The sequence below is a fragment of the Sturnira hondurensis genome, unplaced genomic scaffold (assembly GCF_014824575.4).
Source record: "Sturnira hondurensis isolate 20B ecotype Veracruz unplaced genomic scaffold, ASM1482457v3 Scaffold0008640, whole genome shotgun sequence".
Taxonomy (NCBI): Eukaryota; Metazoa; Chordata; class Mammalia; order Chiroptera; family Phyllostomidae; genus Sturnira; species Sturnira hondurensis.
The window spans coordinates 13889956-13917839 of NW_028081271.1; the positions used below are offsets into that span (position 1 = coordinate 13889956).

Sequence of the window (27884 nt, forward strand, 5' to 3'; positions counted from 1 at the left end):
CGACCGAAAATGTTGGTAACTGCTTCTCCCCAAGGGGCTTACTAGTCGGTAGGAAGAACCAGGGAGCTGCTGGAGCTCACTCGGCCACTCCTGGGCTGTGCCGTTGTGTGGGATTCTGCCCTCTGCCTGCCCCACTTTCCGAAGCCCAGTCTGCATACAGGGACCTTGAAGCAATTTCCCACAGATGAGCGAAAGAATAGTTAGAGCTGACTCAGGCCCAGACCATGTTCGTTGCTCACGTTTCCTTTTCGGTCTCCTTTAATCTGTAAGGAAATTAATGGGAGGGAAAATTGGAGATCAGGTGACTATCCAAATATAATTAGACTTGTAAAAGCATTTATGGATTTTGTTTTTTTGCACATTAATTCATCAAGCATTTACTGAGTAGGGTCCACTCTTTTAAACATTGCACTTTCGAAAACCAAATGAGGCGTCATCATCCCATGTTTAGAGATCAGAAGACAGAGGGATTAAGTAATTTGTCTAAGGTTTTACAGCTGGTGGGTAGGAGCTTAGAGTGTCTCCACGTGATGTGTGCCCAGCTGGTCTCTGACCTCACCCAGCAGGAATCACAGCCTCACTCATCCTGCCTCAGCTGCTTGGGCCGAATTTAGGGCCCTGCAACTTGCCAAACTTGCTTCTGCCTCAGGGCCTTTGTGCTGGCCCTTCCGGCTGCCTGGAAACTCTGTATCCACGTGTTGACAGGACAGCCTCTTCCAGGATTTCAGTTCCTCGGTTACCCAGAGAGACCTTTGACCTCCAAGCTTGAAAAAGCACCACCTTCCCAACTGCGATTACATCGCTCCTGTGTCGTTGTCCAGAGAGCACTTCTTAGTCGCTGACGTTAACTGTGTGCTTATTCATCTTGCCCTCCTGGACTGTGACTGGCTGGCCACAGGGACCTCTGTCTTAGGGCTGCTTAAACTCCCCTCCCCCCCCCCATCTAGAATAATGCCTGAAACTGCTCGATAAATGTGTCATTTTTAAATGGATGGACTACCAACTAACCTGTCAAACTCAGGCCTGTACAATATACCACATCATCATAAACCCCTTTCCAGCAGTTTTTAGATTAAATTTTAATTATTGCTGCCTTCAAGGTGATAATTTCTAGATCTCCATGCCACTTAATTATATCAGAAAGTACAATTATCACAGTTTTTTTTAAAATTCTCACCTGAGAACATGCTTATTGATTTTAGAGAGAGGGGACGGGAGGGATAGAGAGAGGGAGAGAAGCATCGGTTGTACCCGGGACTAAACCCACAGCCTAGGCCTGTGCCCTGACCAGAAATCTAACTTGCAAGCCTTTGGGTTATGGGGCCTAAGCTCCAACCAACTGAGCCACAGTGGCCAGAGCTGATTATCACAGCTTTTAAGCCAGAAATTGGGGGTACTGGTCAATGACATATCCCTTGCAGGGAGTGTGTGGGGAGGGTTAGGGGTTATATGCAGGTTTTTTTTCCCCCCCACACATAAAAGTATCCTTCCTTCCTCTGGTCCAGTTAGAATAGAAACAGTCCACAATTCCCAGGACCGGGAGTGAAATTGGGCCTGGCATGGGGTGATGGGTCGAGAGCAGGGCAAGATGAACTCGATGTCTGTTTTGCAGATGCGAGTGTTGGGGCGCAAAGGGTTAATGTGGGTAACCCAGGTGGAATTGATTCAGAGGCAGAGTCACACTCCCTCCTTCGATTCAGCTGTGCTCCAGCTCCCCGTGCTTGCCCGCGCTCCGCTCGCCTACCGAGCAGAAAGGCACGCAGCTCAGGGTGATGCAGGCTTCAGCTGGACAAATCCAGCCTGCAAGCACCTGCGTGGCAGCCAGGAGGGCGTGTCTAATCTGGGTCTGTGAACCCCTACGGAGTGGCTTCACAGCCGCTTGTTACACCCAGCGCTCAGGCTCACTGACTCGGGAGCTGTGTTTATTCACCGTAAGACAGAACGATGACATTTCAGGATGACAGAAATGTAAGTCATCGTTCCTTTGCTCATCGGACTGCCTGGTAGTGGACCACATTACTGCATTCACGGAAATGGCAGGCCACCGGGCAATCCTCGCTTGTGACATTCATGTCACAATACTTGACCTTGAGCAAATTTCTAAACTTGACCATCATCCATTGTCTGAGTCTTAGAACCAATGGTTTATAAACCCTTGTATCTGTCAGTTCTGGACGATATCAGCAGTCCTTCCCCCTCTTATCTCTCTTCTGAAGGACCCAGGACAAGTCACTGAAGCTGTTTTACCTTTGACAAGCTATTGCAGCCTGTTTCCTGAAGTAAATTGTAGGGATTGGACAGACCAGACCTGCTGTGCATTAAAAGAACTTTTAACTCCGCTCCCATTTCCCTGCTCCTTCCGTATTCCATTCCCCCTGGTGACGGCGGGGCGGGGGTGGGGTGGGGTGGAGGGGCGAGGCTCGCCAGCCAAGAACCATCTGAGAGGGGTAGGCTTTTGGGGGGAGAATGGTGTGAAGTCTGAAATTCGTTTTGTTTTTTACTAAGAAAATGCCTCTCCTTGAGAAATGGGTGGGAGTTTCTGGGTGTGCACCACCGGCAGGAAATGACCCTCTCTAAACAAAAGGACTCTCTAAGCCCCATCCTGTGTCTTTGTGTTTTGAGGAGGATTATGCAGAAAACCAGAACTAAGATTAATCTCTGCTTTAGCCATTCTGATGGGGGGAGGAGACAGAAGATCCCGTCCTTTCCATTTCTCCTGTGTCCAAGTGCCACGCGCACCCCAGGAGTCAGCACCATAGAAGTTACTCAGGGGAGTTACCCCGCAACAGGCGAGAAAGAACCAGGTGGGGCAGAATGATCCCAGCGAGACATTGTAGCTCTAACCTTGGCTTTCAGCCTTTGCTCGGAAAAACTCATCACCAGCAAAATGCAGAAATATGGAGTGGAGGGAGGAAGAGAAAAATGCTGTATAATCTGTTTCTTTATAAGCAGAAAAATGGGGTGCTAATAATAAAATATCCTATAAATACAAAATATGATTCGTAAAACCTGTCTTAACTACTCTTTATTTTTGTAAATCTAAATCGACGCCCTGACAGTGGGAGTGACTTCTGCTTTGTAAGGCACTGTGTTAGGTAGTGGGCTGGATGAGGGAGCGCCTAGCCATGGCCCTCCCCCCTTCTCTAGGGATGTTTCCCCTGGTCACTCGAAGCTGTGTCTTTGTACAGCAGGGTCCTGAATTTATATTGCTAGGAAGGGTAGCTAGGTCTTATCAAAATTGTTCTGCCTTTACAACTTCTTGCTGATTGACTTGCAGCAAAGAACTTCTACTCACACCATTTTTTTTTTAGGAGTACAAATCTTCCTGCTAAGAATTAGAAACACACATTTCGTTGAAAATGGTTTTGTGGTTTACATGAGTTTTCAGAACACTTGAAAAGACATCTTTTGAAAGGGAGAGAACATTATTACACCACTATTTTTTAGGCTGCCCATTGTTAACTATTTTTAGAAAGGCCTGTAGATGTGGCTGGTGGCTCTGTGTGTCAGGGTCAGGGTTACTTTGTAGCTCCAGCCACTTAACAGAAGTGCAGGGCTAAGATTAAACCTGATACTCAGATCCCGGCATGAAAGGGTTTTATTTGTACATTAAATGTCTTGGAAAACTGTATCTTAAATAGGAAGTGAGGGGTGTATTGTTTGAAAGATGTGACCGTGTCTAATTCCAAGGTGGCCAGGGAGAAATTACTCTCATTGAAAGTTTCAGTGTCTGATGTATTGGTAGGTTTTCTTGTTGACACAAAAACTTTTGAGAAAGGTTCCTGTTGTGATGTCACTAATTTACAGGTATGGAAATAGATACTAATTTAAATTTGTTTTGTAACACCACTTGTACTTTTACAGAGAAAATATAAAAATACAAGTGATAATTTCTCCATTATGCTGCATAGAACTGTGCAGTACATAGCGCTAGGCTCTCTGCATTGGTAATCATTTCTGCCTCAGCATTCCCCACCGTCCTGTTTTATGTGGGTCCCTTTGTGGTTCCGGTGGATTCAGGAATGGAGTGAGTCTGGTTTTATTGGATGGGCAGGTAACTTTTTTCTCTAGCTCTTCACATTCGTACAGCCGCTGGTAAACCTTGAATCACAGTGGAAATGTTCTGATTAGAAATGTGTGTCTGTTCTCTCCACATTCTTACATGATCAAAGCGCAGCGTCTTGCCCTTTGCAGGACCTGCATCTGTTGCTTGGCCATAGGGCACCCAACCTGCTGACTCCCTCTGTTACCAACAAGAACGAATGGGCGGGGGGCGGGCGGAGCAAAGCTTCTGAAGTGCTGTGGGGCTTCGAATATTACGAGTTTCTGGTTTTGGCAGATATACTTGGAGAAGCTTTGACCATTAATTGTCTCTTCTCTCCCTTTCAGAAAANTTACAGGTATGGAAATAGATACTAATTTAAATTTGTTTTGTAACACCACTTGTACTTTTACAGAGAAAATATAAAAATACAAGTGATAATTTCTCCATTATGCTGCATAGAACTGTGCAGTACATAGCGCTAGGCTCTCTGCATTGGTAATCATTTCTGCCTCAGCATTCCCCACCGTCCTGTTTTATGTGGGTCCCTTTGTGGTTCCGGTGGATTCAGGAATGGAGTGTGTCTGGTTTTATTGGATGGGCAGGTAACTTTTTTCTCTAGCTCTTCACATTCGTACAGCCACTGGTAAACCTTGAATCACAGTGGAAATGTTCTGATTAGAAATGTGTGTCTGTTCTCTCCACGTTCTTACATGATCAAAGCGCAGCGTCTTGCCCTTTGCAGGACCTGCATCTGTTGCTTGGCCATAGGGCACCCAACCTGCTGACTCCCTCTGTTACCAACAAAAACGAATGGGTGGGGGGTGGGCGGAGCAAAGCTTCTGAAGTGCTGTGGGGCTTCGAATATTACGAGTTTCTGGTTTTGGCAGATATACTTGGAGAAGCTTTAACCATTAATTGTCTCTTCTCTCCCTTTCAGAAAACCCCAAAGTCCTTTTGTCAACATAAAAATTGCTCTCATTTCTATGGTTGTAAATCATGGGCCATGATTATACAGAGAAATCCCGTTGGTGTGAGCTCATCCTGAAGTCAGCAGCAAAGTGTTGTCTTTTCCTTCTATGCTGATGGAGTCTGTCCAGGCAAAGCTTGGGTGTCTCCCCCGAGGGAGACCGAGGTGGAGAAACCCAGCACTTTGATTTGGGTCCTCCTCCTCATTCCAGGGCTCTCCGAAATCTTCCCACGAACCTAATCATTAAGTTTTCCAAATCGAACTTTTGGTCATATTCCTTGGGAAGCCTGCTGTAAATACCTCACACTTCTCATCTAGGGATGGCATTAGAGAGTAAGCGTATTGTAAGGCCCTGAGGCAGTTTCCCTTTATCGGAAGCTCTAGGGTAGGAGTGGGTTTGGATGTTGCCGTGTGGGGTGTTTGTAGTGCCCTCTCCCATAGCAAGCAGTGGGCCGCAGTGGACAGCAGAGAGCTCTCTTGGGAGATTTTTGCATAGTTTACATCCTGTTTTGCACTTAATTCCATGAGTCATTTCTCCCAGCATTTCTCAAAGGAAGGCTAGCAATGTATTGCTTCTACTTTAGGGATTAAAAACAATAATGATAACAAATCCGATGGATTTTCAATTTATTTGACTTTTCAGATTGAGACTACCAAGATTCCCAAACCCTTTGTTCACCTAATTAGATCATATTATGCCTAAGTTCCTTTTCATTGTTTCCCCCCACCAAAAAATAAATTTTTTTATTAGTGGCAAATAAATCCACTTACACTGTCTCCCCTCCCTCCCACTGAAAATACAGGTAAGCCGAACAGCAGTGTACACTTCCTTTCTCCACAATCGGTATTAACACTTTGGTGTCGATCTTTTTAAAGCCCGTCTTTCTGTGTCCATCCGTTGACACAGTCCCCCACCCCCATAAACAGAATGAGCTCACACCGTGACAGTGTTTACATTCAACCCTTTCAGTGGACAGCGTTCTCAGCATCTTTGCGTGCTGGTGGATGGTACTGATTGTGTAGCTTGTTTCCGGTTGGCTGTAAACAGTGCTGCACAGTGCTGATCCTCCTGGCTGGATCAGTGCGAACACCCACACTGATTTCCTTCGCTTAGACTTCTTGGAGTGGAATTTCTGGGTCAGAGGGCACGCTTTCTTTTTAAGACAGAAGATGTCTACTGCCAAGTCTCCTCTAGAAGCACTGCACTGGTTCAGACATTCCCACCAGGAGTATCAGCCGGCCCGTTTTCCTGTGTCCCCCGGCACTGCAGTTTCACACTGTGGCGAGGGTTGCTGTCCGCTGTGGAGTTTGCCCATGTGTCTCACGTTTCTGTTCTGTGATTCAGAATTATTAACCCAGTCTGATCTACCCAACACCTGCATCTTCCACGTTGACCTTTTTTTTTTTTCAGCCTCATTTCAGGATGTTGCCCCGTTGTTTCAGACACTGCCGCAGGCACCAAAATGCTTAGCAGGAAATTTCTGGAGCTGCCATTCTTGAGTTCACTGAACTTGCTGAAGGTGTTGATTGATTGATTGTGTGATCTTGTGTCGTGGGTCCTCGATAGATGTCCCTGGCTATAAACTTAATGACTGGTGGCCACCGCTGCCCTGGGTGTTCTGTGTGCCTGTGTGACAGTTTATTGAGGGTGTTCCAGCATTGGTCAGGTGAGCTAATACCACTGCCAATTAAACCGTATTGTGAGATTCTTCCCTTTTCAGGGGTGTCACGTTGCGGAAACGTGGCAGAACTGTGGGCTGTGTCCTTGCGGCGTCCATGCTCTTCCGTCCATGCGGCTGGTTTGCTGTTGAGGTGAGGGCAGAAACACTCGTGGACGTGTTGGGCAGTTTGACGTGAGTTTTGGCGGACAGCAAGCCAGCTCCATCCCTGGAAGGAGCCTTTATGGGTACAGTTAAAACAGGTGTGGACCATGAAGTGCACCTACTTGTGAAAAGGTTCCTTTTCCCCCCTAATACCTTGAAGAGGGGGGCCTGGAGCTCCAGCGAGGAAGCAGCCAGAACCACTCCTCAGTCTGCTGTGCGGACCATCCAGGCATTCTCCTCCTCCCCCGAGGGCGTTTCCACGGTGGATGCCCAGGACATACCAGGAGCGAATACTCTCTGAGGAGTGCAGCTGAGGTCTCGCGTGGGCAGGGCAGTCACCATTAACCCCAGCCCTCGAGGCCTCCTTAATTGTTCACAGAGCATTCCTGCAGAGCGCACACGCCCTCCACACATGTTCTGAGAGTGTGACGCTAGCAAGTGAGCAGATCTAATAGAAACCTCGGTCTTGACTCATCCCGACTGTTGCAGATGAGTGGAATTTGCATCTCATTTAGCGTTTACTCTGACAGTATTTCAGGGTAAATTGCCACGGGGGCCATGAAATACTGAATTTATAGGTGCATAGCACCTTTCTCAAAGGAGCTGCAGGTTCTTTTGCAAATACAATAAAACATACCTTCTTTCCTCGAGTCTTTGATTCAGGTGGGGGTGGGGGCGAGGCAGTTGGTGAAGAGAATACTGATACTCGTGCTGAAGAGTTTTGGCGCCCCTGGGGTGCAGTCACTGGTCCCTGTTGGAGAGGAACTGTGAGCCCGGCGCTGTCTTGGCAGATCAGCAGGGATGTGGAAGTGTGTGCAGAGAGGCCGTTTCCCTGCCTGTGTGGAAGGACCCAGTGAACACAGAAAACAATGGGGAAACCATAGGTGTTAGCTATGTGAACTGACAGCATTGTGTAATATAGTCCGGGCTTGGAAATCCAGAGAGAGGTGGTCGTGGGTGCAGGTAAAACAGGCTTTGCGGAAGAAAGGGAACTGGTGAGGTTTAAATCGGCCGAAAGACGTGGGCACCGTGGAAGGAGAGTGTCGCTGTCATAAAGATTTGGAAGTGGGAGTGGTTGTGACAGATTTATATGGTGGGGAGAAGCCTCATTTGGCTGTTACAATTTTTTAAAAAGATTTTGTTTATTTATCTTTAGAGGGGGAGAGAAGGAGAGAAACATTGATGTGTGGTTCCCTCTCCTGTGTCCCCTGCTGGGAACTGGCCTGCAACCCAGGCATGTGGCCTGACTGGGAATCAAACCTCGGTTGTTTGGTTCGCAGGCCGGCGCTCAATCCACTGAGCTACACCAGTCAGGGGTGGCTGTTAATTTTTAATGAATGACTGAGTGGAATGAATGGTAAAGATCTGAGGATATTTTAAAGAATTTTGTCAGTCGTCATTGGTCCCCCAGCCAGGGCCTGTGCCATCGCGACAGATGTGTAACCTGCAGAACCCAATATGCCAAGACTTTTGCCTTGAAAACAAAACAAAACAAAAAAAATTGTGCTCTCAAGGCCACACAAGCTGTTTAGATTAGCATACTGGAAAAAGTACAGCGTTTTCTTTTTTGACTGTTTCCCCTCCACTGCCCTGATGAAGCCATGGCTGTGTTTGTTTCTTTGTGTCCATGTTCAGCACGGCTGGCTGTTGATCTGCCGGGGCGGCACTTAGCATTAGAAACTGAGTATGTAATTCCTGGTTGATACAGTCATTCCGAAGATATTCAGCTCCTATTGTATTCAGGCCCTGGTGATATGCTGGGCAGCAAATAGACATTGTCCTTGACCTTCCTGGAACTTACAGTGTAGCAGGGAAGTGTATATTAAACAAATAAAAGCACAAGTCAATATCGACTTAGAAACTGATAAGTGCCAAGAGGGGAAAGCCTAGCCGATGGGAGAACTAAGGTTGATGGGTAACAGGGGCACCTCATCTACTTCGTCCCAGGCACTGTTCATATCACTTCACTCTAGTAGTCCTCCCTGCGCTGTCTAGGTAGGTAGCAGCCATCATTATTCCTGATGTACAGGTGAGGACTCAGGCTCAGAGGGTCGAATAACTTGCTTTAGGTCACAGCTAATAGCAAAGCCTGGGTTTGAACCTGGGCAGTTGGTTGAAAATCTGTCATCTTACACTAAAACCTCGCTGCCAGTCTGGGAATATTCTGTCTTCAGAGAAGTGTATTCCAAGGAGATCAAGTCCCTGGGAGGAGGCTGCCTTCACAGAGGAGTTTGAGATACGGGACCTGCCTGAGCCCTCACTGATCAGTAATGTGGTGACTTCTTTTCAGGGAGCTGAGTCACCCAGTTGTCATATATAGCAAGTTTTGTTTCAGAAGATCTGGGTGGCCTCTGACTTCTTGCTACAGTCTTTCCCTTCTTTTCCTTCTCACCTGTCTGGACTGTAACGTAGACTTCCGGAGGAGCGTCAATGGACTTCCGCTCACCCTTAGCCCATTCAATGCTAATGGCAAATTCATCTTCTAAAGGTCTTATTCGCCCTATATCAGGTAGCACCTGAAAACATTCGGAGGTTCCTGGGTCAGAGGAGCTGATGTGTATGAAACGTGCTCTGAAGACTGGAGAGCCCTGTCCCCCACCATTTTTTGTGTAAGCAGTTGGTGGGTAAGATCCAGATTGCATTGGCTGAGGGTTCAAGCTCCACGTGATCAGGCCCTTCCTCCCTGCTTTCCAAACTTGGTGTCTACTCTTTGCCTCCCCCCACCCCCCTTTCACCCTGGTACTTGGTCTTCTTAATCTTCAACCCAGCAGCTAGTCTGTGAGGGTACCCTGTTCTTTCTTTTCTTTTTATAATAACAACTTTAGTGCGGTGTAATTTATTCTTATAAAGGGTATCTTAAAATTAAATTCATCCTTCTAAAATGTACAGTTTATCACTCTCTAATTTTAGAACAATTTGGGTACCTGCCCCGCCTCCCCACAAGCCTGTGCTCGTTAACCCCTCCTCCAAGCCCCTGGCAACTGCTAATCCATTGTTTGTCTCTGTGGACTTGCCTATTAATAATACACGTCATACGAGCAGAGTAATACAAATGGTGGCCTTTTGTGCCTGGCTGATTTTATTTAGTGTTATGTTTTTTAAGCGTCATCCGTGTTGTAGCATGAATTGGTGCTTCGTCCCTTTTTATCACCGAATGATACTCCCCTTGTATGGATGCGCCCCGTTTTGTTCATGCATGCGTAGTTGATGGACATTTGCGTTGCTGCCACTTTAGGGGCGCCCTGTTCTCAGAAAGGCATTCGGCCTCCTGGCCCCTGCCCTTTCTAGTGCCTAGAACGCTTTCTTCCATCCTCTCCACGCATTTTCATTCCCTTTCTTCCTGGCCTGCCCTGTGGGCTGCTACTGTGTGTCTGCTACTCTTATACTTCCAGCACTTGGCCACATGTCATGCAGCATAGATTCTCTATTACGTTGAAATTTTCTTAATTAAAAAAAAATTACCGAGGCTACTTAACCTCCTTTGCACCAGATAGGTCACTGTCGTATTTCCGACCGGCACTATACTCTGAGTTGCTGAATTAATTCATGAAGGTGAAAGGATGGATGTGAAATGTCTCCTTGGAAAGAGAGAACAGCTTCACTCCACACCCTTGCCTATGCCTTGCCCCTCTCCTAGGCTGTTCAAGTCGGAGGAGATCTAAGGATTGGAATCTTGTGGAGACTCCATGGGAAGTACCAGGGGCGGAGGGGAGTGTGTTCTTCACTTACTGTCAAAGTTAAGACATTTTCCTCTTCATGTTCATTACTAGGAAAGCTTTTACTCAGTTCCCGACAAAACGGAGGTGTATCTGGCCCTGAACCAGGCGCCCAGGCAGAGCTGCCCACCTTGCCGTAATTAACTGTGATTAGTCAGGTATCTTTCTTCCTCCGTCCCTTTCCGGAATGATAGTAGTGAGGCTCTCCAGAACACTGTGAAAATTAATGAGTTAATATTTGTAGAGGCCTCTGGAAATGTTAAGTGCTTAGTGTTGTTCTTATCTTCTCTCTGAGCACAGTTGCCTTATAAGGTCGTCCACTGGGGTCCAGGGACTTCTGCTGGGGAGCCGGGCCAGCCCGTGAGGCTGGGTGGCTGTGGCAGTCCGGCACAGCGTTCCCAGAATGGGCTCAGATTTCCTATTTTAATACCGGTGATACCACTTTTTTTTTTTTTTTTTTTTTTTTGCTAATTGTTAGTGTCATCTCACAAGTACTTTGCCCTCGGCTTCATGCCATCTATATTTAGCACCCATCTCCGGGATTCTTTTCCTCTGAAAACCAAGTATAGTAAAATCCATGTGCACAGAATTTCCCAGCCAAAGTTAAGTTCTTAAACTTTCTTTTCCTGGAAAGATAGACTGCTTATCCCGAAATTATTCTGAAGTACATCCATGCCTTTTTAAATGCTGTATTTTCAAAAGAAATAGCCGATAACAACATTCCAGTCGTGAGTGAAAGAGCCCAAATATTTACTATCGATTACCGCAAAACTTTGCCCACTTTACTTTCCTAAAAGACACTGCTTTTCACCCTGGCCAGGTCCCTTGGCTTGTTGGAATGTCGTCCCACACACCGAAAGGCTGTGGGTTTGATCCCGGGTCAGGGCGCCTATGGGAGGCAACCAATGGATGTTTCTCTCTCTCTGAAATCAATAAACATATCCTTGGGTGAGGATTTTTTAAAAAGTCTTGCTTTTCAAACAGTAGTATATAAACATAGACATGTACGTTTTTGAAAGCCAGTTTCAAAGACTTTCCCTCCTGCTCCGGTTGTCATTATAATCACAGAGAGTTGTGCTGTTACTTCCTTTGCTGAGCTGGAAGGGACCTGGAAGTGCTTTCATTCACCCCCTCCCCACCCCCCCAAACACACACACACACACACACACACACACACGAGCAGCGAGGTAGCCAGGGCTGGGTCTGGAGCCCATTCCCTTGTTAATGTAGGCTGCAGCGTTCTAGCGGATCCCCGTGTCTGTCTGGGAGAAGAGCTGTCCTCTCTCCCTGGTTCCCCTGATGTCCAATGACATCAGTCCCGTAATGACACAGTGGAGAGAACGATGGCCACTCCAAGAAAGGTGTTGTGAAGGTGAATGCTGTAAACTACGCCAAGAGGGTTTTGGGGGGTCAAGAGCCGGGTAGGAGGTCAGAATATTATTCCTTATATACTTGTTGACCTCTAGGAGAATCTTGGTCTTACCCCGTAAGACCAAGATCTTTTTTCAGTGCCATCAGAACAATGGGTCCTGGGTCATGGATTGCTTATCCATGCTGGCTTCGTGTGGGCCACTATCATTTTCACTACTGATACACTTCTGCGTGGCAGGACGAGCACCTTGAGAGTAAACACGAATCCTCGTTAGAGGCAGTGAACAAATATTTGTGATGAGCCTCAGCCCTCCTGTATCTGTGTGCGTGTTTATAGGCAGTCTCTTGTTGGGAGGAAATGGTGCGGAGTTCCGGAACTTTGGCCTTTGTAGTGGTGAGAATTGGGGCAGAGAGGGCAGGATCTGTTACTGGTTAGCTCGTTTGATTAGAACAGTATGCAGATGAACCTGAGGTCACTGGACCATCTGTGCTGTGCTGGGTTGGGATTCCAGACCTTGGCCAGGACACTGGGCAATGCGTGTCACTGGTCACCAAGCTGCAGCAGACAGGTCAGGAGACCCAGAGGAGGAACTCAACAACACATGTCCTGTGGAGAGGAGCCTGTTTGTGGCTCTGGAATTCATGGGGATAGCACGACAGTTAGAAATCCTGTATAGTTTTCATTCCGATGAATAACAAAATACATGCCTATTGCGGACCCTGGGAAAACAGAGAAAAGTCATAGGGAAAGAAACAAAAACCGTTTGTCGTCCCAATACTGACAGGCTTTAGATGTTGGATTTTTCCATTCTTGACGTCCGCTTTCCGTGCCTTCTGGTTCACTGTGGACTTTCCTTCCCCTCCATGACCTCGCATTCTCCTTTTCATGTTTTCCCTTTGTTTGGCCCTGACAGGGTGGTATTCCTGAGCATTCTGTCCTGCGGCTTCATTCCTCCTGATCAGCAGTCCCATGGATGATGGTCTTTGTCCCAGACTTCTGTCCTGACCTCCGGATCCAAATACCCAACAGCTGCACCGGCTCAGGCTGGTTGTCTCCCATGCACCTGACACTCCACACATCGAAGTGGCTTCATTATCCTCACCCTCAGACCTGTGCCCCCCCCCACCGTGTTCCCCATCTCTGAGTCCCCCTTCATCCAAGTACCCAGCTCCTCCCTCTCCCTCCGTAGCCCATCACCAAACCCAACCATTTGTCCTCCCACACCTCTCAAATCTGTTGCCCTCTGTCCTTGTCCTAGCACAGGCTACCATCAGAGCTCTTGCCTGCTGCCCCAGCTTGGAAACTCCTTTCCGTCTCCAGCCTCGTCCCCAGCCTCGTCCCCACCCCCCACAGTCCTAGCTCCTCAGGACAGCCTGGATCACCTTCCCAAAAATGGGAGTGTGCTCTGTCATTCTTTTATTTATAAAACCTCTGCCTGTGACCCTTTGCGAGATACAGCCTCATCTGCGACGCCTTCTCCTGGAGGCTCTCTGCTGCTTCCGTCTCTAATATGCTATCTCGTTCGTTTATTCAGTAAGCATTTTTATTGATTGATCGCACCAGACACTAGGTTTGGGGAGCATACTTCAAGGAGATGGGGAGGGGTCAGCACAGACCTGGGAGTGGGCTTGGCCGCAAGGCTGTGATGGCTCTGTCTTGGTGAAGACCTGGGCCAGGACCGTGCAGTTGACTGCTTGGTGTGTGAGGAGGCGGTGCGTGTGCCGGTACAGTGCTTGGCGTGCGGACGTTGTGCCGTATTCCAGCTTGTTTTGCTGCCGGACTCTTGGGAAGACTGTGTGGGAAGCATGTTGCACAGAAGGAAGGACATTAATTTTTTTCATCTAAAATAAGTGCTTCTGAGGTTTGTCAGTTTGGTTTTGTGTTCATCTTTATACTTATAATGTATGGGGGCAAATTTTAGTGTCATACAATAAATCCCCTTTGTAACATTCCAAGTCAGGTTCCATTGCAATGTGGGATTTCCAGAGTTGGGAAATCTCTGTGAGCCAAAATATACAGTGTTGTTTCTGGACATGCTGGACTTAGGGTTTGGACGAGTTGCATGCATAGTAGCCTTGCCCCTCCTGTTCATTCTGGGTTTGTTTTGCATCATCCTGGCCAGATAAACTAAACAAAATGATAAAGGGTAGAAAAGGCCTCCATTAGTGGGGTCAGTGTTTGTGTAAATGTTAATCCCAAGGAAATAGAATGTTCTTTCCCCCCCAGTCTTACAGCTCGACTCTTATTCCGCCCGCCTGATGGTTTTCATTTATCGTTTTTCTTTCGGTGGGGGAAGCTCGTTCTTCAGAGGACAGATCTTTTGAACTAATCGAACGATGCAGTGAAAGTCTTTTGGTTGTGTCTGTGATCGCTGAAAAGATGGTTCAAAATGTTTTGGTGTTTTACTTTCCCAGAGACACACAACTAAATAGATCACACTGACTGGGTACTTAAGTCTTTTCCCGAATGTGTGGAATTGTCGGTGTCGCCCGTTTCCCATCTCACTGTCTGCACCTCCCAGTGAGTCCTCACCACTCAGAACCGAGCAACTGGTACATCATCAGTGACTGAAACCAACACCCAGATACTCAGAAAGCCTGTTTTTTTAAAATTAACTTTTGGAAGGTTGCAAAAAACCATAGATACCTTGGTCCTTCCTTTTTCCGTTGATAAAAATTACAAAGTAATAAGAACTTATGATTTTAAAAATAAATAATATAGAAGCGCATGCAGCAAATGGTGTCATTCCTCCCCCCCCCCCGCCCCGATCTCTTACCCCGTCCTGTTCCAGAACTGTAGTCACAGTTAATGGTTTGATGTACACCCTTCCATCCACTTAGATGCAAATAAAAAGGTTTTCGTAAATATAATACATAACGATTTACTTCTTTTTTACAAAAAAGATTTTAGAGGGGGAAGGGAAGAGAAAGGGAAACATCAATGTGTGGTTGCCCCTCGTGTGCCCCCAACTGGGGACCTGACCGGGGACCCCAGAGACCCAGGCATGTGCCCTGACGGGGAATTGAACTAGTGACTCTTTGGTTCCCAGGCCAGTACTCAATCCATTGAGCCATACCAGCCAGGGCTAATTTTTTGATAGATAAGGGCGAATTACCATCTAAAGAGACTAATCATTTAGAGAGTTTATTTCAACATACCCTTTCTAACATTAGGTATTATCTTTCTTATACTTTGTAATAGTTGGCTGGAAAAAGGCATTTCATTATTTTAATTTGTATTCTTTTCTAAAAAAGATTTTATTCTAGAGAGAGGGGAAGGGAGGAAGGGAGAGAAACATCAATCATTTATTTATCAGTTGCCTCTTGCACACCCCCCCCACCAGGGACCTGGTCCGCAACCCAAGCATGTGCCCTGACAGGGATTTGAACTGGTGACCTTCAGTTCGCAGGCTGGCATTGAGTCCGCTGAGCCACACCTGCCAGGACTTGTATTCTTACTATTAATAAAGTCCTAACATTTTCATGTATTCACTAGGATTAGTTTTTAGATAACTTGGTTATTAATATTCTTTATTTTCTATTAGGTGGTTTGCCTTTATTGATTTCTAGGCACTCTTTACATAGTGAACATTGTCTAATGTATGTTCTTTCTAATAGGTGTTTGGGAAATATTTCCAGTAGTCTTTTGCTTGTCTTTTAAAGGTAGGTCCACTTTGTCATTACTTGCCGTCAGCGTGACTGTCTGCCTAGAAAATCCACAATTAACTATTGGGAAAAAACTAGAACAAATAACAAACTTCAGAAAGGTACCCAGACAAGATCAACACAGTGTCACAGGGTTGTGTTTCTTTTTTTTTTTTAAACATACCAGCAGAGGAAAGTGTTACTAATAAATTAGAAGTAATAAATAAGATCCCAGTTGTGAAAAAATTACCATTCTTGAGAACAGTAAAAACAAATTTACCAGAACTCCATGGAGAATGCTATATTCTGAAGGACATAAAAGACCTGAATAAATGAAGATAAAGACTGTGTTCCTTGATTGGGATTCTACAGTTAACCATTTCTTCCAAATTAATTTACAAATTAAATACAGGTTCAATACAAATTTCAAAGTCATTTTAAAAGAATGTAACAAACTAGTTCTAAACTTCAGCTGGACTTATAAATGTGTGTGATGCCAAGAAAATGTGTTAGAAGAAGAAGTATGAAGGGGGACTTTCCTCACCATTTCAAAATGTTTAAAAAAAAAAGTTTTAAAATAGTATAATGTAGTTAAAAGCGACAAATCACTGACTGAGGAGACTGAAGGCCAAAAAAGCGAAATGACCTGCTTAAGGTCATAGGGCTGGATTACAGACATTTTTCATGAAGTATAAAAGTATTTCTCAGTTTCTGAACTGATTGAGTATAGTTCTAACTTTTACCAGAATTCCATTTGGGGATTTCTCATTTTGTCAATTAGGAAGATAGTGTATTTTGGACGGGGGGTATTTATTAAATGTAATAGTAAATATTAATATTTGCTAAATATTTGTGGTCATGAAATAGGCGATTTAAATTTTTACCTTTTGCCCATGTTTTACATGTGTGCTGAGTTACAAAGAAGATGAATAAAAGGGGTGGGGAGGGGAGGGGATTTAGAATTTGTGATTACTTGTATGAAAATGTGGCACTGCATGTTTTGTTTTTCTTAAGTTTTCTGAGTGGGTTAAGAGCCTGGTCAGCTGCAGAACCTTCTGTTTAGCAAACTGATAGCATCGTGGGTGGAGCTAAGGGCGGAAACAGGTTTAATCACATTCTCACCAACTTCCTGGCACTAAGGAAATTATCAACAGGCAGCAGCCACCAGGCTAATTTAACTTTAGTTCTGGACAGGCACATCTGCAGCAGTAATTCTCAGAGTATTATAAATTTCTTGGAGAAAAAAGTGGGCATAGCCTGGCTTCCTCTTCCTGGCGAGGTTTTCGTGAGTCCTCCACAGCTTGCGACTCTGCATTTGCCTTTCCCATTAAAAATGTGTTGAAGCGTAAATGTCATATCTAAATATTATATGTAGTGTTCTTAAATTGGAGAGCACAGCATCAGATGGATGACTTTTGGAAGTTTTCTAGGTACCTGCTGTGTGCCCAGCATTGTCATGCCCTCAGGAGACTCACAGAACAGGTAGACAATATTAAACTTTCATAACCTGTCAGGAAAGGCTAATAGCTATAACAGAGATAAAAATAAAGCAATCCCCACAGAGTGAGGAAAGGCTCTTAAAAACAATAGTATTTGGGCTGGAATGTGCAGAATTAAATGCTGTTGTTTTATATGCCAATCTGGGCTTTGTTTAGGCCACAGCATTTCTTTTGAAGAGTCTAATATATGAGAGAAACCTAAATGTATGTTTTGGTACAAATTTGGACACATCTGAGGGTAGATTTTGGAAATCCTCCCACTTTGGGCTCATTGTCCTCTTCGTCCCCCCAGATCCTCACGAGGGCATATATTTATTTATTTATTAGATTTAATTTATTTTTAGAGAGAGGGCAAGGGAGGTACAGAGAGAAAGAGGGGAACATTAGTGTGTGGTTCCCAACTGGGGACCTGGCCCGCAACCCAGGCCTGTGCCCTGACTGGGAATCGAACTGGTGACCCTGTGGTTTGCAGGCCAGTGCTCAATCTACTGAGCCATACCGGTCAGGGCCAGAGTATATGTTTATTGATGTGTGAGAGAGTGACACACCAGATAGACAGGCATCGATGTGGGAGAGAAACTGATTGGTTACTTCCCATTTGGGACCCAACCAGGGATCCCGCCGGCAACCTAGGCATGTGCCCTGACTGAAATTGAATTGCCACCTTTTGGTGTGCAGAAAAAACCAATGGAGCTGCCTAGCCAGGGCTCCTTTTTTTTCTTTTATGAACTCACAGTCACCCCAAAAGTCGTAGGAAGTACACTTAACAAATATACCTTCTTTTAAAAATGGAAGTAGTACATTTTTTGAATGGTATTGAATGGATGTGTTTTACTGAAACAAAGTTGCATTTTCAATCAATATTTATGTCTACTCTTTGTGCTAGGGGAATTCAGGAAACAGGAAATCCTATTTACTGCAGTAAGCCCATTTGTGATTCACAGTTAATATTGTAGAGGTCATTTACCTGTTGATTTCAACTCTCCAAAGCAGGGAAGTGGGAGCTGGCTCAGAGCTCTCTGAGCAGCTGAAATACAGAAAGTCTGTGCCCTTGCCGTCCAGTGCTGTGTTAAAAGGACAGTTGTCCAGCTTCCTGTCGGTCCCTTGGCTGTGGGACCACCATAGGCCTTGCTGTCTTGTCTGGTTTCCCAGCCTAGCCCTTCAGTGTCCTCCTCTGCCCACCAGTGTCTTACCCGGGCTCTTTTCGTTCTTGCTCCGGCTGGAGCAGAGCCAGACTCTGTAATGTTTGTCCCTTATCTCTTTGTTGGTGTGTTCTGTCACCTTGCGGATATTTATAGGTCATCAGTTCTGCTTTTGTCAGAAGACTGGTGTGGCAGGGCTTGGCACCTCTTTCCTCTTTGTGTGCGACAGGGCTGGTTGCCTAGCTGCCTCCCCGGACTGGTGAGGGCTGGTCAGCAAGAGGGAAGCCTAGGACAAGTCCCAGGGGGGCGTGTTTCTTCTCCAGTGTGGGTGGGGTCTCCAGGAAACTACCCTGGGAGAACCGGCCCTTTCCCTTCCGGCCCTTTCCCTTCCGTCTCTCCTTACCCTCTTTCCCCCTTCACCTTTCCTTTCTCTCTTAGTTCCTCATCTCTCCTTTTATCTCACACCACGGGTGCCCTTCAGGACCAAACAGTTTGCAGAGTTCATTGGTTGAGCAGTGGGGGACTTCCTAGAAAGAGAAATCCTAGTTTCGATGTTCAGAGACAGTGCACATGGGTCAGTTGAGAAGAAAGACGTGATGGTGGTGTTGAGGAGTTTTCTCAGTGGTGCGTTCAGCGCTGACGTCGGCAGTGTGGGTGTGGAATCCTGATGTCCTGAGCTCGCTCTGTCATCTGTTAGCTGTGATGTCCTGGGCGGGTGACTTGATTTCTCAGAGGGTAGTTCTCCTTGTGTAAATTTGGGATAACAAAATCTGCAGCAGGGGGTGGTATATGAATTGTAGCAACATTTTTAGAGCACAGCTCATGCCTCAAAAAAAAAAAAAAGCATGTCTTAGTAGAATGTAAATAGTGTGCTCAGCACTATTTATTATTATTATTATTATTATTTGGAGAAGGGGGTTATCATTGACAAGTGGAATGAGACTGGTTATGGAGCAGTGAGTAAGCCCAGCTTTGGTGACGTTGGAAATTTAGCTATAAATTACTTATTTAAGGTACATGCTTGTGTTGGATTCATAGTCAGGTTCATAGTGTACTTGCTGGCAGGGGGAACTTTAACCTCTCTCAAGTGTAAATTAGTTTCTTCATCCATTTTCAAGAAGTGAATGATGGTAATGCCTGCTTCATGGAACCCCAAGGTGATATCACACATAAAACAGGACCCAGTGTGGCACAGAATTTGAGAAAAGCAGCTTATCTCACTGCGGAGTAAATTTCAGGGCACAGTGAGAGAGTAGTGAAGTCTGCAGTGACGGACGTGGCTGTGCTCCCTGCCCCTGGAAACGTGGCTGTGTGTTCCCAAAATCCAACGTTCCTGCACGGTTTTATTTTCCCAGCGAAAACACACTCCCAACAATAGCATTAGCCATTGTGAAACAGAGCCCTTCACTCCATTGTTGCTTCTGCAGAAATGCCTGTCTCCCTTTGTAAGGTATGGCTGGGGTCCTCAGTGTGGTGTTGCCACGCGCGGGAGCGGGACCCCGGCTCCGTCGGTGTCTTCGCAGCTGGGTCCAAAGATGCATTGCATATGCAGAGTGATTTTAATTTCTTTATCCCCAACACCTAGCATGGTGATGTTAGGATGTCTCTTTCACTTAACTAGATTTCTTGATTTTTAAATATTTTTTGTTCCATCAACAGTTAAACTGTTTGCACTGTAGTGATTATTCTAAGTGTTTTATTTTGCATCGAACACTGGACAGATTAACTTGGGATATTGATATCTTACTGAACATACTTTTTTTTGGGGGGGAAGTTTTGTTGAAATAGCTGGTTTCCTTAACCAAGCATTTTTAGTAAGATTTAGTGTATTTGTCAAATACTAGGTTACAGACACTGTTCTAAAACATTTTACAAACATTAATGTAACGAGTTCTCGTAACAGTCCTCTGAGGAGGTAGGGCTGTGGCCCTTCTTTTACAGGTGAAGAAACCAGAGAGGGCAAGTGACCTGAACTCACCCCACTCCTGTGTAAGGGCCTGGCACTCGAACCCAGGCGGCTGCTGACTCCAGCCGACGCGCTCTCCACCAGCGCTCTGCTCTCCACGCCCCAGGGCTCCTCGCTCTTTCTGTCTCTTCTGCGAAAAGTTGCCCAAGTTCCCTTGACCTATGCACTGCTTTAAAGATGGCACCATGGAGTCAAACGGCGGTCGTGTTTTGCTCTTCTGACAACAGAAGAGTTATGCTGTGTTGAAATGCTGGTGATGTCAGATGCGATGATGACAGGCTGGATCGATGTTCGTGTTCCACCAGGGGGCCAAAGTGTCCAGCTGTAAATAAGGTCTCTGTGTGCAGACTCCTCAGTGGCTTTTTTTTTTTCCTTCAGGGAGTAGCCAGTCACCCTTCTAATCTTGTGGTAGAAAATTAAAGTGAGTTTCGCTGAAGCGTGGTTTATTTTTAAGTTTTCTTTTAAACATTAGTTCAGAGAAGTTAATGAAGTACCTGCGTGGATCCAGCCTCCTGCCTTTCCTCTCTGTTTTTGCTGTTTGGAGGGAACTTTTTTCCTTCTGACACGGAGACTACAGATTGGAGGGTTTATACGTTCTAGGTGAACTTGGAACATTTGGGGTCCTGAGTCGGTGGCAGGCTTGCATGTGTGACCTGAGTAAAGTTAGGCAAACATAACTATCTCAGATCTTAAAGGCCTTTTGCACAGTCTGGAGCTGAAGTATTTGTCAGAATTTCAAGTAAGGCCCAAGAGGAAGAAAGGAGGGGTGGGGGGTGGCTTTCTTATTTTGCTTGCAGTGATTTTTTTTTTTTCGTCGTAGGGTTGCCTCTGGTGTTGTAAGATGCATGGCGGTCTGGCTCTGAGCCTGCTTGAAAGCAATGATTGTTTCTTTGGTCAAAGTTATGGACATTTTCCCTGGAAAACACACCGCGTTTTGTTCATAACTCCGTCGGGCCACAAACCGAGGCTTTACAGTGTATACGGCAGTTCATCACGAGAGCTAGTTTACCGCCCCTCCCCCGAGTGCCGTCCTCTGCCTGCACAGCCTGGCTCTAAAATTCAACTAACTGGTGTATCATGTGTACATTCTTGTTTATACGCCAGGACTATTTGCATTTCAATATCCACCAGATACTGTCCCCGGAGGAGACATCTGTCAGATGGGTCCTGCTTTCTAGCCACCGTGAGCCAGACAGGACCCGAGGCAGAAAGGGGTCCGGTTAACTAGCCCACAGAGTCTCCTCGCCCCTGCCCCGCCTTCCTCTCTCCCTGCTGGCCACACCGGATTCCCCGAGCACACTCACCTTTATGTACCTTGGCACCTGCTGTTTGTTCTCTACCCCGAATGCCCTTCCATTCTTCCCGCGCCCCAGGAATGCCAGCTCATCTCAGTACCCAGCTCAAGTACAGGAACCTTGATCAACGCCCCAGGCAGCCTGTCCTCTATGGCTACAGCGATTTTTACTTAAGGCTGGAGTTACAGCACAGATATCCTGTTGTTATTATTATTTTTATATATGTTTGGCAGGGTGCAGTGCTTGTAAACCGAGTGCTGACTTAATCATCTTTGATCACTCAGCATGGGGTCAGGTGCTAGGTATGTTTGCCATCCAGAGTTGAAACAAGTGGGCAGTGGGATTAGAATGCCAGGATTCGTATTCTGACTTGGCAGCCTTGCGAAGAAGTTACTTTGTCTGGGTGCCTCTCTTTCCTCATCTGTAGGCTTGCCGGGGATGGAGGGGACCAATGTGTGTTGTGCCTGGTCCATGGGAAATATTCAGCAAGTGCTCACCATCATGCATGTAATCAGAAGGTTAAGCAGTGTTGTGAATGGAAAACTCTTAAAAATAATCCAGTTGTCGTTGGAGATAACATTACTTAGAATTACAGAAATTCAGTCAGTTCTGTGTTCTCCAGGCTTTAATCCCAGCGTAGGTCAAATACATCCATCCATCCATCCATCTCTTTGTATTGATGCTCACAGTCATCCACGTGAGGGCTTTTAGTCATTTTAAAGTAGATAACTGTGGAATAGGACTTTCTAAGAAAGAAATACAGTGTACACTATTGTAATGTTACAGTTTAAGTTTGATCAAAACCTTGTGGTTTTCAAATACCTCTCCGCAGCCCCGGCAGGCTTTGGAGAGTGTAGGGGTGTAGCCCCGGGAGTCAGCATTGTGAGAATCCATGAGGTATTTAATCACAAAAAAACATTTGCCTTTATTTCTAAGACAAGTTAGTTGTGGCGAGAAAAAAGTTTCACGGAAGGAGTTCTTTCCGTTGTGTTTATTTATGGGCAGCACAGAGACGTCTTGCAGAAGAACTGGAAGGCTTCTCTAATGGAGATGCTCCCTCAGCAACTGAGGAAACTGAGGTCAAAACCGGTGGAGCGATTTGCCATAGGACCCTGTGTCGTGGATGTGGGGCGGGTCCGTGCCATCCACCCTCACACAGACGGCACAGGGCTGGTCCCGGGGTGCCCCTGCATCTGCCCGGCAGAGGTGCCCAGCTGACTTCGAGCACACAGCTTGCTTCTGGAAAGCCTTTCCAGACTCCCCAGGCAGCACCGCCTTTGTTCTTTCATGACTAAATTTTGCCTTAAATTAAAAGTGAAATCAGGCCTCCTGGGAGGGTATTTAGTTTTCCCTTAAACAAAAAGAGGCAAAACAATTAAGCTAATGACAGTGTTGGGAGCCTTAACCACCTCCTCCAGTGATGGGTATTCATGTCCCCAATTTTTGGTAGTGATGTATAAAAACAGTCTGTAATCTTATTTTGTAGTGAAAGCGTAAGTGATTATAGTAGGTCTCAAATATGTTCTTAGCTATTGGGTCATCAGGTCACCCAGCAAGGTCCCTTTCATCAACTCCACACAGCTGTTTCCTTTCTTGTTTTGGCTTCTTGGTGTCTACATAGGTTCTAAACTCAGCAATCCAATAAATGGTACTGTTATCTCCAGATGCCCATGGTGTAAAACATGTTGTCTGTATACTCTTGTCTACTTTTTTGAAATGCCGGTCAGTGTGTGATTTTTAATGATTAAACTGAAAGAGGGAAAGCGCTTTAAAACAAATTAAATAATAGTAACAAGTTAAGTGCCCCAAACCCTAGCAACTTCTGATTTATAGAACAACACCTTAGTTTGTAACTGTATGGTTATGGAATCTATATAAAAACTTGGCACTTTAAAAAATGTGAAGTCACAAAAGTCCCTTTGCTTGCCAGTGTAGAGGAGAGAATTATACCTAGTGAATTATATACCTGCAGCAACTCCGTAATACAGAGACAGAATAAGTTGAATGTCTTCGTTCTGTGCTGTCATGTGAAACAAGGTCGTTGAGAGCTGAAAGCATAGAGGTGGCTTTGTTGTATGTATCCTTGAAGTGTAGTTTTTGGTCACACACAGTGTCCGGTAGAAGTCACCCCTGCTTGAGTGTGGTTGGGAGGGTAATGATATGGGTGTAATCATTAATAGTTTTAATTTGAACATTTCACCTAAAATGTCATAGGGTGTTCTTGAGTACGAAATTGTTGTGTTTTCTAGAACTACATGCTTATGATTTTTTAATAAAAAGGGGGCATTGTGATGGACCATGTCTTTTAGAAAACCAATTTATTTATTTAGTTTTTATTTATTTATTTTTAGAGAGAGGGGAAGGGAAGGAGAAAGAGGGAGAGAAACATCAATGTATGGTTACTTCTTGTGCACGCCTTGCTGGGGACCTGGCCTGCAACCCAGGTGTGTGCCTTGACCCGGAAGCAAACCAGCAACCCTTTGGTTCGCAGACCGGCGCTCAATTCACTAAGCCACAGCAGCCAGGGCCAGAAAACCAGTCTTATAGTGAATTATTTAATAGCTTTTGAAACTTTTGATTCATTCCCCCAACCTATGTCACAAAGTATATCATATCAAAGAACAGAAATGCAATAATGGGACAACATTTTTTTAAATGACTGGTATTTAAATGGTATGTGACCAGAGTAGTGTACGAGTTCCTGGGAGCCATCTCAGTTATTAATTGGCTCACGAGGAGTAAGGACTCTCCTTTTATATGTTTGAGTGGATATCCTTTGAGGGACAGGCATCTACTAACACCATATTTAGTAGTTCTTCTAAAGGCCAAACCAAGGATTGAACCCGCAACCCAGGCATGTGCCCGGAATGGAAATTGAACCGCATCCTTTTGATCGCTGGAGGACACTCTGACCAGCAGAGCTGTGCCGGCCAAGGTGAAGGCTCTCTGAATGTTAAAAATACCTTTTATAGTTCATTTCTTCCGAAAAGATAAACGAAGTGCCTGCCGTGTGCAAGGCATTATGAAAGCTGCTGAAATGTAAAGACAGACAAAACAAGACCTTTTTCCTGGTGAGAGCAATGAAAAATGAAGTGGATGATTACAGTGCAGAAGAATAAGTGATTGGGGTCTGATTTACTTTTAATATGTAAAATAACGTGGTTTTTTAAAGGAGGAGCCAAGGTCCACGCTCATTCACTTGCATCTCTTTCAGTAATGATGCATGTTAGCATACGGTTCTGCTGTATCAAGTTAGAGTTGAAATATTTTTTAATTGTACTTTCAAAAGACCACATTTTTGGGTACCAGTCTCTCGTTAATGTGATTTGAAGTAATCCTATAATTTAAATAAACTGACTCTCCTATGAAAACGCAACACTTTTTTACCCCATTTTCTCACGAGATGCTGAGTCTTTAGTTAGATAGAAAACTGCAGACAGATTAGCGCTGTGTCTCATTGTTGCATTTTATTATTTTCTCTGAAGCAAGCCATCTTCAGGCCCTCTGGTGATCTGGTACTGACACAGCAATGACCACAGCGGGGCTCGTGACTGTCTTCCGTGTCCCTTGAGGATGTTGGTGCCAAGGCTACTTAAATCCTTCCTGGAGTGACATGTGTTTATTCCTTGGATATTGGTGCCTTAACCTGCGTTGTTTACCTTTTTTGCCTTTCTGTCAGCCGAACCACTTTTTTTGGTTCCTGTAACTGTGCAGTGAGTATAGCTTCCTGAAGGGAGTTACAGAACAGAAGAGGGTAATGCGAAAGTCAGGTGGGCTCCAATAGAGTATGTGAGTGTGGCGTGCAGGTTTACCTAACTGGTTATTTAGGATCAGGGTAATAAAACCAAACACAGCTTTATTCTTGTTAGGACAAGGCAGTAAATAAATAAAATCACCACGCAGTTGTTTTCTATCTGGCTAAATTGCAACATAGCAAAACAACGAAAGAAAAACCCTTTAGCTGAGACATTCCACTGACCCAAGAAAAATGACACAAGCCTTGAAAACAGCTTTTATTTGGAGAGCTGGACTTCCCTTGAGTCTTCCCATGTGGACCATTCAGCCGACATCCAGGGGCAGGCTTCTGCTCCTCTATGATTGTCTTCTGCCTCAGAATAGACCCTTCTTTTGAGTAGAGAAACCAGATAAACTGTCCCTCCGTAATCCAAATAGCTAGCGGCCTCACCCCCACCCCACCCCCAAACTTGACTAACAACACAGCAATATAATTTTACCGTTTAAAACTTGGCTGACCCGAACATGAACTTTCAAAGAAAACAAGAGTCATTACTAAAAGAGATTCCATTTCTTTCCGGGGCCTAATTTAAGATGACTTTCCAGAACTTTGAAAAAAGTTACTCTTCCAATGGCCACTTAATTTTGATACAAAATAAACACGAACAGGGAGGCAAAATATAGAGTTCTCTATGTTTGCACTTTAAGATTTTTTTTTTTTGGAGGTGAGGTTTCTCTTTCTAGGGTTGTCATACATAGTTTGAAGTAATTTATCAGGTCCCATCCAAAGATTAGACTCTGCCATGAATTTTAAGGGGGATGATTTACCAATAACTCTTAGTCAATAAGACCTCATTTCTTAACATCGACCGTGTTAAAGCTTCTCATAATACCCCTCTTCTGTGTGTCTTGATGATTCTGAGCCGGTAAGGGATAGTGCCAGGACTCTGACCCTGGTGTGCCGGGCTTTCCAAGCCCTTGAACTGTGCCACCCGTGCCATGTGTATGCCTCTCCCAATACCCAGACACACGATCCTAGAGAACTGGACCAGCTCTGAGGAACCGTAAGACAATATTTAAAGCGTCAGAGCAAAGAGTGCAGGAGCTCGAAGTCAGACAAGCTTGGGTATAAATCCAGGCTTGCACTTTGAGGCTCTGTCCTTGGGCAAAAAGAGCTTCATTTATTTGTAAATCAGGCCACAGCAGGAGCATTGGGGTGATTAAATGAGATACTGTATGCATGTGATTGGGTCAACTGTCTAGTATATGTAGTAGGAGTTCACGAAATGATGGCTGTTCTTATAATCAGTATAACCATCGACTTGATCTAGGACTCCTGTGTCCTGATTTTTGTCATTGTACACATGATTATCTAGGTGATGGCTTTCAGGTACAAGCTATTTCAAGAATAAAATGACTGTGCAGTCATTAATCTCAGGTGGTGCTGAACCGAGGCAGTGACTTCTGAGGTGATTCAGTCTATGTTTTGTTTGCAATTTGGAAAGAAAAAGTGAAAAAAAAAACTGTTTATGGTCCTGGACCAACAAATCACTTTAGCTTTCCCAGGCTGTAAAATGAGGGAACTGTTGTACGTTACTTGATCTTAGCAGTTACTCCCCCATCACACACATTGCACACACACAGTTTAGTTCTCCAGGTAAAATTTTTTTCTGCGGAGGGCTAGCTTATGGAATTCTGTTTAACCACCTACCAAGAGCTCTTGTGTGGCAGGGACAGGAAGACCTCTCCATCTTTAAGGAACTGACAGCCTCAGCAGGGCTGAATGCTATAAAATAAAAGTTATGAACCATGTTTCTAAGGGACAAACGTTCAACGAAGACCCCAATCCATCCGGTCCAAATGGGGGCAGTGAGTACTGTATTGGTGATACGCACAGAAAACTTGGGCGTTTAGAGACGAGAGACAGCAGCCACTAGGGGTGGGTGTGCACGGGGTGGGGAGGTAGAGAACCAGGGAAGACTCCGTACAAGGAGAATCCCAAGGAGGCTTCGAAGATACGTCAGTGACGATACGTCAGTGACGGGGGGAGAACAAGACGCAGCTTTTGGTTAGAAAAGTCACAAATACACTGATCCAAGATAGAAAGTTTTTTTGGAATATGGGAAAGTACAGGGAGGGAACAATTTTGCTGACATTTCCTTGAGCCCTTATTTACAGCTTAGTTATTTTCAGTCGCTATCCCTTTTTCCTTTTGAAGAAAATAATTGTGCTTTCTTATGGTAACTGCTTTAGTCTCTCTGTCAAGTCAGGCTTTCTTTTCACTTTTCTAAACACCTCAATATTTCCTGGTGCCAGGAGCTTCCATTCTAAAAGGTAGCTTGCTTTTCTATGGACAGTTCCGATGGTTATACTCCTAGGACCTTCCTATGCTGTCCATGTTTGGCACGCTTTCTGCCTACTTGGATGACTACGTAACTAACCTGAGCCTTGCCTTTTCCCTTTCAAGCTAACCATCTGTACTTGACTCAACCATTTTTATGTTCCAGTTTCCAGTTCCTTTACTGATTTGATTGCATGTCTCTGTCTCTCCAGCTTGTTCCTGACCGTCTTCAGATGGGATTCTGTGCTGTGAGCACAGCCCGTCTATGCAGAAGTAGGACATGATAATTTTCCCAGCACACGCCACTGCTTTCCTGCTCCTCTAAGGCGGCTGTGTGCC

At 45.2% G+C, this 27884-nt stretch overlaps 1 protein-coding gene across 10 annotated transcripts in view; it reads left to right on the forward strand.

Moving 5' to 3' along the window:
- Positions 1 to 27884, forward strand: part of RBPMS (RNA binding protein, mRNA processing factor) — a 164168-nt gene that overhangs the window by 8861 nt on the left and 127423 nt on the right. The window contains exon 1 of one of the 10 annotated variants that reach the window (XM_037055303.1): positions 1872 to 1968. The exons of the other annotated variants lie outside the window; for them this stretch is intronic. Coding sequence (XP_036911198.1) covers positions 1945 to 1968 — 24 coding nt within the window. The 5' untranslated portion in view covers positions 1872 to 1944. Of the gene's footprint in view, positions 1 to 1871; positions 1969 to 27884 lie in introns of those variants that run through there. 10 annotated transcript variants of the gene reach the window in all.